At 40.3% G+C, this 11,960-nt stretch overlaps 1 protein-coding gene across 2 annotated transcripts in view; it reads left to right on the top strand.

The window, feature by feature from the left end:
• Nucleotides 1–8,746, top strand: part of lztr1 (leucine zipper like transcription regulator 1) — a 38,041-nt gene extending 29,295 nt beyond the window's left edge. The window contains exons 19-22 of one of the 2 annotated variants that reach the window (XM_033043593.1): nucleotides 2,813–2,918; nucleotides 3,424–3,495; nucleotides 3,681–3,761; nucleotides 7,064–8,746. In XM_033043593.1, coding sequence (XP_032899484.1) covers nucleotides 2,813–2,918; nucleotides 3,424–3,495; nucleotides 3,681–3,761; nucleotides 7,064–7,180 — 376 coding nt within the window. In that variant the 3' untranslated portion in view covers nucleotides 7,181–8,746. The remainder of the gene's footprint in view (nucleotides 1–2,812; nucleotides 2,919–3,423; nucleotides 3,496–3,680; nucleotides 3,762–7,063) is intronic. The other variant, XM_033043594.1, reaches the window with a different exon arrangement.
• Nucleotides 8,747–11,960: the final 3,214 nt, after the last annotated feature.

The following is an 11,960-nucleotide window of genomic DNA, read 5'->3' as shown; positions in this document are numbered from 1 at the left end:
CTTAATTGGCCTGAGGTTTACTTACACATGTGAAGCGTGCACTTCTAAACAAAAGGTGGCAATGTGCCTCTTGCTAAATTATGAATAGTAAAATACAGATTTAAGCTTGGAGATCGTCAAACTGGTTCTGCTAGTCCTGTTCCCAGTGGATGGAACTGGAGGAGAATAATTGTCTTGCCAAAGGAACATGCAGAAAATTAGAGTAAAACTGGGATTGCAAATCATGATCATTCTTTGACTGGCAACTGATGGGAAAGAAAGAAAAGATATTACATGAATAATATAAAAACGGTCTACAATCAAATAATACAAGTGAGTTGAAACATAAAGAATAATTACTGTTGAGGAAAACCTATTATTTCTGTTCACTAACCTTCCTCAATGTCTTGTGGGATTTCCATACTAGAACATTGCTGCTTCCTGAACTAAGTGGAAGTATCTGCCAAAACACTTGAGCCAAGCAGGATATTGCATAATGCTACTTATAAATGACTGTAAACAGTCCCACGTTTTTGAAAAGAGCTGCAAAGCACAGCAGGATTATGATGTGATTACGATTCCACATTCCTCACCTGTACATGGTACTAACACCATCATCAAGTATGCAGATGATACAACGGTGATTGGCCTCATCAGCAACAACGATGAGTCGGCCTATAGGGAGGAGGTCCAGCTCCTAGCAGCATGGTGCGCTGACAACGACCTGGCCCTTAACTCCAAGAAGACCAAGGAGCTCATTGTAGACTTCAGGAAGTCTAGGGGCGGCACGCACACCCCCATCCACATCAACGGGACGGAGGTGGAACGTGTTTCCAGCTTCAGGTTCCTGGGGGTCAACATCTCCGATGACCTCTCTTGGACCCACAATACCTCAACTCTGGTCAAGAATGCTCACCAGCGTCTCTTCTTCCTGAGGAGACTGAAGAAGGTCCATCTGTCTCCTCAGATCCTGGTGAACTTCTACCGCTGCACCATCGAGAGCATCCTTACCAACTGTATCACAGTATAGTATGGCAACTGCTCTGTCTCCGACCGGAAAGCACTGCAGAGGGTGGTGAAAATTGCCCAACGCATCACCGGTTCCTCGCTCCCCTCCATTGAGTCTCCAAAGCAAGCGTTGTCTGCGGAGGGCGCTCAGCATCGCCAAGGACTGCTCTCACCCCAACCATGGACTGTTTACCATCCTACCATCCGGGAGGCGCTACAGGTCCAGGAACAGCTTCTTCCCTGCGGCTGTCACACTACTCAACAATGTACCTCGGTGACTGCCAAACACCCCCCCCCCCCCCCCCCCGGACACTCCTCCCACAGGAAAAACACTGTCTGTATACATGTAAATAGATTTATTTATTGAAATCATATTCTATGTCGCTCTTCCAGGGAGATGCTAACTGCATTTCATTGTCTCTGTACTGTACACTGACAATGACAATTAAAGTTGAATCTGAATCTGAATCTGAATGTAAATTTCTCGATTCAGGAATTCAAGGTCAGTTTATTGTCACATGTACCAATTAAGGTACAGTGAAATTTGAGCTGCCATACAACCATACTAAGTGAAACACAACAAGACACACAACCACATAAAAGTTAGCATAAACATCCATCACAATGGATTCCACATTCCTCACTGTGATGGAAGGCAATACAGTTCATTCTTCTTCCCCTTTATTCTCCCGCGGTCGGAGCAGTCAAACCATCCGCATGCGGGGCCATCAAAGCCCCGCAGCTGATGATCAAAGCCCCTGTCGGGGTGATCGAAAGTCACGCGTCGGGGCGGTTGAAACTTTCTCCGCGGCATGGAGTTCCCGAATCGGTCTCTTCTTAGCAGAGACCAGGGGCTTCACGATGTTAGTCCAAAGGCCCCGCGGTTGGAGCTTCGATCCCCTGCAAAGGGATCATAAGCTCCACGATGTTAAAGTCCCGCAGAGTCCCACGGCTTGGAGCGCCCGTCAGTCTCCAGGAAAGGCCGCCAACTCCACGATGTTAGACCGCAGTGTGAACAGAGATATGATACAGAAAAAAATTGTATCTCCGTCGAGGTAAGAGATTGGGGAAAAAAAGTTTCCCCCAACCCCCTTACCCCTCACATTTAAAAAAACCAAGGAACACTAAAACATACTTTTTAACACATACTAAAAATAACAAAAAGAAGAAAGGACAGGCCTCGCCAACAGTCTGCCTGTCCTTTCTTCTTTTTGTTATAGTTCAATATCCCATGTGGAACTGAGGTGACAGAATAAGTCAACCAATTGTTGTTCTTGGTTGTCCTAATATCTGATGGTCAGAGGCTGCCAAAAAAGATTAGCCGGTGAGGGCATGGTAGCGGGGAATGGATAAAATGGGCATAAGATCAAACCTATATTTGGTTAATTATCTAAGCACAGAGTGGGGATAAAAAAGGGTAGTGAATGCTGCTAATTGCCTCGAAGCCATCAAGCAACCTCTGTACTCAGCAACAGCCTCATGCAGGCCAAGTCAGCAAACCAAATGCAGGCTTCCTTTCAAGTCTTGCTACTTGGAAATGTGTCACCAACTTTTCATCTTCACAAATCTAAACCTGGCAACTCCCTGCCCCAGCGTTGAAACGCCTTCGGCACAAAGCAGCCGCCAACTTGTCAAGGGCAATTGGGGATGACCAATAAGTGCTGATCTTGCCAGCGAAGTCTAAATCTTGAAAAATAAGTAATAGTGAAACCCACGGTGCGAGAATGACTGATTTCACTGTGTGAGAAACTGACCTGAATTAAATTTGTATATCCATTAAATTAATTTCATTGTGAGACAGGTTTCCTTGACATCACTCTCACAGATACTTGTTTTCAGCACCTTATTATTATGGTTTCACAAACAACAGACTGCAAGCCTACTGTAAGCAGAACCTGGAAATGAATGTGACTGTGGAGAATGTACTGCAGGTAATTGTCTTTTCTGCCTTTTGTTGCAAATATGCCATCAAATCTTATTAATAGGTGGAGTCCCACTTTATTATTTGTTAATTCTGCATTTAGTCTACAACATCTACTTGACTTTCTACTCCCTCTGTCATCCTTCCAATGCCCCCTCTGCCTTTACACCACATTGGTGACAGCCTTTAGCTGTTCTAGTCTTCCATGATTTCCCCAAAACTCCAGCTTCAAAAGTTGTGTCTTTGAAATCCATCTCTTCTTCTTCCTCTTCTTGTGTATGGCGTGCACAGCCTAAAGTTGTCGGACAACTTGTTCTATTTGATCTTATTTGAATGTGCACACTGGGTTGATTGCATTTGTTGAAACAGGGCGGACCACGTGAAGGTTGCAATCTCCCACCCCAAACCCATCTCTTCAACTAACTTTGTTTGATTACCAGTGAAATGTCTTGGTTGTTGTAGATTCACCCTTATTAATCAATGCCATTTATAATCTCCACTACACATATATGCATGCCACCCATTACATGGTATTACTGTACTACACTAACGAGGACAGCCAGCTGGCAGAAGGCATGCTGAGCTTGGTGAGCACGGCTGTGCAGTTTAAATGCTCTGTATTTCTGAATGGAATAAAGACCTATGTTTCACCATGTATGTTGTAGTGGATCACTTACAAACAGATGTTTTCTTAAATGGTGTCTTAATATCCAGTCAACAAAATTACAAGTAATGGTGCAAAATAATTTAAATTGTTTCCTCTTCTCTTCAGATTCTGGAAGCAGCTGATAAGACTCAGGCCGTAGATATGAAGAAACATTGCCTCCACATTATTGTACATCACTTCACCAAGGTAGGTAGGATCCTGTTTGGTTCCGTAGGAGTCTGTTGTCCTTTTACACCATTCTGGCTACAGCAATAAAAGCCTATTCTTTCATTTGTGGTCATACTGAGAAATTCTTAAACAAATTTGCAAGGGATGTTTCTCAGTTATGATTGCTATATATATATTACCTTTTGATAGCAATATGGTTTTGAGGTTTGTTTTTTAAATGTCCTTTCATCTTTCTATTGAGCTTTACTGACTGCTTGCCAGGCACCAAATTTTGAAACACTTTGTAGCTTAAGTGCATAATTGAACACTTTTCCTTTGGTTCTCAACAACTTCTGGGAATGAATTCTATCAATGTTGTCTGGTTACTATGTTTGAGAAGATAGACAATTTAACTCTATGTTCTCTCTGAGCAGTTTACTTCACTGCCAATATGTCAACAACACCATCTTCAGGGTGCAGATGTTACCTGTGTACCTTCCTACCTTTCCTACCTTTCGCATTGCACTATGAAAACTCAACTCAAGAATTGATTTCTTCACCATTATCTTCAGCCCTCTCTTTGCATCTGCTCTTTACTAACCACGGCTTATCCACAGCTCCATGGCTAAATGTGTCACTTGAATCAACCCAGACTCTTGTATGCAACTCTGCAGTATTTATAAAAGGAAAGAAACAGTCGAGTTTGTGTTGCTCAAACATACCTCAACTGAGTTTATTGTAACTAATTGTGAGTGTGGTCTACTCTAATAACATGCAGGAAAACGGTTCACATTGTGGTGCCTCGTTCTTTAGTATTGATTCTGACCCAGATTTAGTATGAATGTAGAAGTTTGTTTCTGTGAGTAAAGTTCTCAGTCATTTGCTTCCATCCCAGGTCCTCTGTTTAACAGATGGATGACTTCTGTTTCACCAAAACTACTTTGTTAAATTGTACAACCCTTCAGTATGAATCAGCCTGTTACTGTTTTTATTTCTATGCCCCAGTATAAATGTCACCCCTCTGGTTTGCCTCAGACAGATCAAGTAAAACTGTAAGTTGTCGGTTTGCATCACGTCAAGTCCTGCTACCAGTTGGCAGGACATTAAAAACCTGTGGATACTAGTGGTGTATCCTATCTGAAAAGATTAACCCTGCAGTGCTCTCATTGTTATACTCCAGTGATCCCTGATGTGAACCATATTCCCATTTGTGTTAACACCAGTCTTAAGTTTTGCTGAAGTTTCCAAGCAAATTTTCTAACATCTGTACTTGCACTATGCAGCTGGGACACTGAAAAGCAAGCAAATGATTGGCATTTTTGCAGTTTGGTCTGAAACCGGTGTTAGTGGATGAAGTCAGTAACTTAAAGTAAATTAATCCAGTGTCAAATATGCTTAAGAGCCTTCATCGAAGATGGAGCTTCCCTTTGACTTAAATAATTGTGCTTAAATATTGAATTGCACCCATCTTTGGCGCACTAAATGTGTGCTGAAGTCAACATTATTGCCAAATATGAATTTATCAGAAAAATCATAACAATTAGCAACCCTTGATTGAAGAAAGCATTTTCTTTACACACTTTGAAGAATTAAAATCCATCCTGTCCATTTTACACAAATTGCTGTTTTCTGGGCTCACAACACCAACAATAGCACATGGCCTGCAACGGAGATGAGAGAAAGTGGTGGGTGGGCAGGAAATCAAGGAGAAGACGACAGGAATTGGAAGTGGACTCATTTTTGGCTGTACAGTAGTGTAGTTGGGATTGGGCAGAGGGAGCTGAAAACTGCATCACCCAGAAAATGAGCCATGCTTTTAATCTCCTCCCTGCTTTGGGTGGCCAACACATTTTCTGTTTTAACAGTTGAAATAGTGCCTGTTTTATTAAATATAAAGATGACATTGCAAGAACAAACCTTTACAGACACAGGTTTCACTACTTTCAGCATCTCCAACTTCTTGAACTGTGTGCGAATAACCCAGCTTAAACTTTGGTTTTTAAACTAATTTCCGTTGTTTTGCAAATAAAATGCATGTCAGTGACGTAATTATTTGTTTAGGACATGATGGAATGATATCTATGTTAAACATCTGTGAAGCACCACGAAATAGCTAAATCAGTTTCACCAGAAAATATGTGCAGATAATACAAAATGTGTTCAAAAGTTGGATGCAAGGCAGGGAAAATGGGTGCCAATGGAATTTCTATGCATACGAGTGATGATGTATTTCAGTTTATTTCATGTAGCAGAGTGAAAAGAGTAAAGCTGCAATAACTTTCTTGTATAGGATTCCTGCAAATTTAAAACAATACTCTAGACAATGCTAGCCAAAGCAAGGTGCTGTAAGAAAGTGGGCCCAGGACGTGTGGGGGTGAGAAATACTGCAAAGATGTATGACTGACTTTAATCTGCAAAAATATCAGAGTAGATATGAACGTTGGCTTGAACTGGAGTGAAATGCTGAAATTTCTTGAAATTAATCTGACAATTAAGGGGGCTATTTACACTAATTTCTCATTGTGTTGAAAATGTGACTAGTATACATAGTACAAGATGCAAATATATAGTTCTGTTAAGAAGAGTTTAGTGAATATTGGAATTTCTTCACTTTTTGCACTAATTTCTGATCAAAAACCTAATTGGATTAGTGCAATGACAATGTATTACAGATGTTTTTGTGTGTTTCATGTGATAATGTAATAGCTGCACTTAATGTGAAATAAAACATCAACAATAAAAACTGAAAGGTGGAACAATACATCAAATACTGTTTTATTTAATGATCAGGCAATCTGAATTATTATACTTCATTTCTATCTTCCCAGAGTGTGTCTGTGTGATGTAAAGCTTAAAATGTTTGACTTGAATTAATTTGACAGCTTCATGCTCCCGACACAGTTGGGAACATGCCTTTCAAGCTCTTTGTATCTTTGCAATCCTCCAAAATAAATTAACATACAGTTGTTGCTGCTATTCTTCTCCCCTATTCTTTCCCGTCAAAAGGAAACACTGTTTCCTTGCCCAAGAGGTAAAGGATTCTTGCAGCATTGTTGGTGAGAGCAGGGATGCAGGGAGGATAAGCAAACTGATTTTGGCAATTGTCTAAGCATGAAGAGCTATTAGGAGACTCTGAAACCTGCCCCGTCGTTAGATCGTTATTTGATGCACACCAGTTTTGCATCTTGGATGTTACTTATTCCTATAATGATGAGCAAGTGGTGCTGCAGATGGGTGGTAAATCTTTTCAGATATTGCTTAAAGTATAATTTACAAACTTGCTAGCACTGTTTCAACCCCCTAACACCTTAAATCCATTTTTTTCTCCCTTCCATTCCAAGGTCTCCAAGTTGCCCAACCTACGATCCCTAAGCCAAGCCTTGCTTCTCGACATCATCGAATCATTAGCAAATCACATTTCAGACAAGCAGTGTGCAGAGCTGGGCTCGGACATGTGACAATTAATTTTAAAAACTGATTCTCAAATTGGTTTGGAAACTTTGCTCTCTGATGCAGATGAGTGGTAATTTATTTATGAAAGTAAGTAATTTTATTTTAAGTAGGACAGTTAGGATGCGATGTTAAGGCTGTTTTCAACTACGTTTGAATCAGGTCTTTCATTGGGAGAAGAATATTGCTGTCCAATATATGTTTGCTGGTTCAAACAGAATAAGGTGGCAAGCAATGTACCATCTTCAAAAAAATCGCATGGTAATTAGCTCCAAGGGACACTATCCCAGATGACTTGCAAAATTTAATTGTGAAATTTAAAATTAACAATCTTATTTTACTTTTGGTTATTCATTCCCTTCATGAAGTTATGAATAGTCTAAATGATGATATTTCCAAAGCAACTCACAGTGGTCACAGATTTAGGAATGTCTGGCTCAATTGTTCACTAGTTCTGTACTGTCATTGTTTGACAGCAGGAATCACTGACTGAGGTTGCAGGATGTTCTCTGATATTGGTAAATGTAAGTTGTGTATATAAATGAATGCTCTTTAGTAGAACTTGTCATCATTAATATTCAGTTTGGTTCTCATGAGGCACTATAATCGGCACACATTGTAATCAAAATGTAAAAATTGAATGAGCCATGGCATTGATTATTAAGACTGTTGTAAAAGAAAAATCACCATACGTAAATGCTACATGTATACTATCACTGATATTCTAATTGTAGAATGAATATATGAGGAGATTTATGAATGAGGAACATGTTTTGCTTTCTATTGCCTTTTATAGCTGCAAATCACATTGAATTTTTTGTCGAGGTTAATTATTGCTTTTTTTTGCATGGCCCAGAAGTAAAAGTATTGTAAAATATCTTTCTTAGTGCTGAATGTAATGTTTGATTTCCTCATAGCTCACCGTGCAGGTGAGATGCAGTATCTAGAAAGTATCTATGCTTCATTTTATAAATATGCAACAATTACTTGTGGAAGAAGTCTGTGTCACATTTTCAATTTAATGCTCATGCCATGTATTCATGAGGCTGTGAATCACAATGTAAATGATCTCGTTGAATCATGCTTTTTTCACTTGTGAGTGAAGTAAAATTTGCAGGGCTTTATTCATCAGCAATTGTTTTAACTGTGCTTTGCTATTTTTCTTAGGAAGGTAATAATATAACTCGTACCTAGTATTTATACTTTTCATGTTACCGTTCAGTTGCATTTACAATTTGGCATGATGGTATTATGTAATTCTAAGGCACACTCCGAATTGAATGAAGAGCACCCAGTAATTGCAATTCTACACGTTTATGCTCACCTTCAACCATCTGACAAGGTGATTTTCACCTCACTAGTACGATACCACTCAACATCGAGGTTAATTGTCTCGAACTGATGTAGAAGAGTGAATGGGAGGGAGAGGAAAGGAGTTTGGACAGAGGCAAATATATTCCAAAGCTAGTAATTAAAGTTCACCTTCATATTAAATATATGTGTAATTTAAAAAAAAACTGTATAACTACTGATGGTATAAAATATGTATAAAGTAAACTTTGAAAACTCGTGAATGTATTGTGTCTTGTGCCTCATACTCAGCTGGTTAGACTAAGATTTCACTCTTAGGGCTAAAGGAATCAAGGGCTATGGGGAAAAAGTAGGTACGGGATACTGATTTTGGATGATCAGCCATGATCATATTGAATGGAGGTGCTGGCTTGAAGGGCCGAATGGTCTAATCCTGCACCTATTTTCTATGATGGTTCAATTATCTCTCACCATCTGATAAACACCATATGGAAAATGCAGCATCTTCAAGCAAAGCTTACGTGTGTGATGGAAGTAATACTTAGGGATACCTAGCTGCATAGGTGCATATAGCTATGTTCATATCTAGCTATATGGTTTGAAATGCGATGTCTTGCTCCCTCTTCTGGTGAAACTTGGTCCAGAAAGTAATACTATGAAAGTTCTGTTTCTCTTGAATGAAATAACATTTAGATTATTTGTACTTCCCTGTCTTTACTACCCTTCAGTTATCAAAACTACATTTTCAAGTGTTTTCCAAAGGCAATATACATTTATATCATATTTTTCACTTTTTGTTCCAAATACATTACTTATGTGCAGAGAGTCTTAGGGAGATTAGTTTGTCACCATCGTCATTAAATCGCCACTCTTCAAAGTTTATGATCAGTTCTCTTCACAAGCAGCTGGTTGCAGTTTTTAATTGCATTGAAAACATAGCTTTGCATCCCAGAGTTATAACAAAAATGGTGTTAATGGTAAATGTTTATGCCTCAATTGATTATTCAAGGGTAGAAACAAAAACCTCAAGACATTAGAAATCTGAAGTAAAAACAGAAAATGTTTGAATCGCTCAGCAAGTCAGCAGCATCAGTTATCGTTCCTGGTCGATGAGTGAGTGCCTTAGTACATGATGGTCCAGTTTTATACGGCCATCGTAGAGTCTGTCCTCACCTTCTCCATCATGGTCTGGTTTGGCTCAGCCACCAAGCATGATATCCGGAGCCTGCAGCGCATCGTTCAATCGGCCGAAAAGGTTGGCTGCAACCTTTTTCCCCCCCCCCCCCCCCATCAACAAAATGTACACTGCAAGGGCCAGGAAGAAAGCGGGTAAGATCATCTCTGACCCCTCTCAACCTGGTCACAAACTCTTTGAAGCATTCCCTCTGGAAGGCGACTCCGGACTGTCAAAGCCACCAAAGGCAGACATAAAAACAGATTTTTTTTCCCACAAACAGTAGCTCTACTCAACAGCCAAAAGTCTGTAGCCTCCTTTTGCTCTGGTATTTTATTTCATTCTTCACATGTTTAAATTATAATGTTTTATTTTTAATTGTCTACTGTATATCGTATTGTTCCTTGCGAGCAAAGCACCAAGGCAAATTCCTTATATGTATACATACTTGGCTAATAAAATGTATTCAATTCAATTAGCTAGCATTCGGGAGCAACTAATTTTGAAAGTTAACTCATTGTATCATAAACTGAATGAAATTGAAAAAGAGTAAGGATATTATGCCTTATTATTAAGTACATTGCCGAGAATACATCTGGAGTACTCTGCACTGCAATGGTCTCCTTATTTATGAAAGGATGTTAAATGCATTGGAAGATGTTTGGGGAGCTTTAAGTTTGGAATGGGTGTTTAAAATCTTAAATGTAGATTGAGGCTGAAAGATCAATAATTAGAGGGAACTACTTTAAACAGTTATAAGATATAGCAGTGTCATATTCCAGGATAGAGAAGTTTCTGACCTGTCACGGCAGGGTTGTGGCAGGCATTACAAAAGGGGAAGGAGAGCCACATTATTGATTTGAGAAAATGTGGCAGTACATAGAGAGGATATCCTGGAGAGATCATCCAGTTTAATCATAATCATACTTTATTAGCCAAGTATGTTTTGCAACATACAAGGAATTTCATTTGCCATACAGTCATTACCAATAAAAAGCAACAGAACACACAAAATACCTTTTAACAACTATCCACCACAGTGACTCCTTCACATTCCTCACTGTGATGGAAGGTGAAAAAACTTTTAATCTCTTCCCTACTTGGTTCTCCCAAAGTTGGGGGCCTCGAGCCTTCCGTTGACGGGACGATCTTGGCTCCCTTAGCCGGCGGTCGGGCCCTCTGCTTCGAGGCGATCAAGCTCCTGCATCCGGGGGGGGGGGGGATCTCAGCTCCCCCACGCCGAGTGATCGAACCCCGAGTCGAGGCTGGTCGAAACCTTCTGTGTTGTTTGGAGCTTCTCGACATCGGTCTCTACCCGAGACTGCACGCTCATCAATGGTGAAATCCTCAGGCCACGGTTGGAGCGTCGATCCCAGGCAAGGGATCTGCTCCGATGGTAAGTCCACGTCCCCGCGGTGGGGCTCAAAGTCAGTCCCAAGCAAGGCCGCCAGCTCCATGATGTTAGGCCGCAAAACGACCGGAGATACGATCCGGAAAACAATTGCATCTCCGGCAAGGTAAGTGAATGAAAGAATTTACCCCACCCCCCATATAAAACAAACCAGAGAACATTAACACAAACTTTTAAAACACACTAAAAAGAACCAAAAAAAATGAAGACAGACAGACTTAGTGAGGCTGCCATCATGCGATGCCCCCTGGTGGTTCTATTTATGGATAGAATTTAGCAATAAGATAGATGGGGCTATTCTATTGGCCTCATAATAATCTGTGGGTATTAGAACATTTGAATAACAAAACGTCAAAGTTAAAAGCAATTTGGTTCTAGAGTGAGGGACATAACGATGCAAGGCTCCTAGATAGAGCAGAATATAAGTCATCAGGATGATTTTTTTGAGACAATAATTGTCCTACAAGTGGCAGGACTGCTTAGGAACTGAAACTGGCCAGGTGATGCAAGTGTAGGTGAGGGATTACTTTGGGATCAGGGACCATAATTAATTAATGTAAAGGGATTGGATTGGTCCTCAAATTAAAGTCTTGGGCAGATGCTGATTTCAGTAGAGTAAGACAAGACCTGGTGACTCCTGTCTTACTGCCTTCTTTTAAAAGAGGGGTAGTAAAGGTTCAGCATGTTCTGGTATGGGTGAGAGGCAAAGATGGCAAGATGAATGAACCTTGGATGATAAAGGCTACAGAAGGTTTAATCAAGAAAAAATAGCATATAGCAGCCATAGGCAGTCTTAATCAAGTGAGACTCTCGAGTAACATCAAGAGTTCAGGACTGAACTTTGGAAAGAAGGGGGAAGGGCAAAAATATTCCTTCGTAGAAGAGATTATGG

Source organism: Amblyraja radiata, chromosome 25, assembly GCF_010909765.2.
Source record: "Amblyraja radiata isolate CabotCenter1 chromosome 25, sAmbRad1.1.pri, whole genome shotgun sequence".
Taxonomy (NCBI): Eukaryota; Metazoa; Chordata; class Chondrichthyes; order Rajiformes; family Rajidae; genus Amblyraja; species Amblyraja radiata.
Note: the sequence above shows the minus strand (reverse complement) of the source record. Positions and strands in the feature narration are given on the sequence as shown.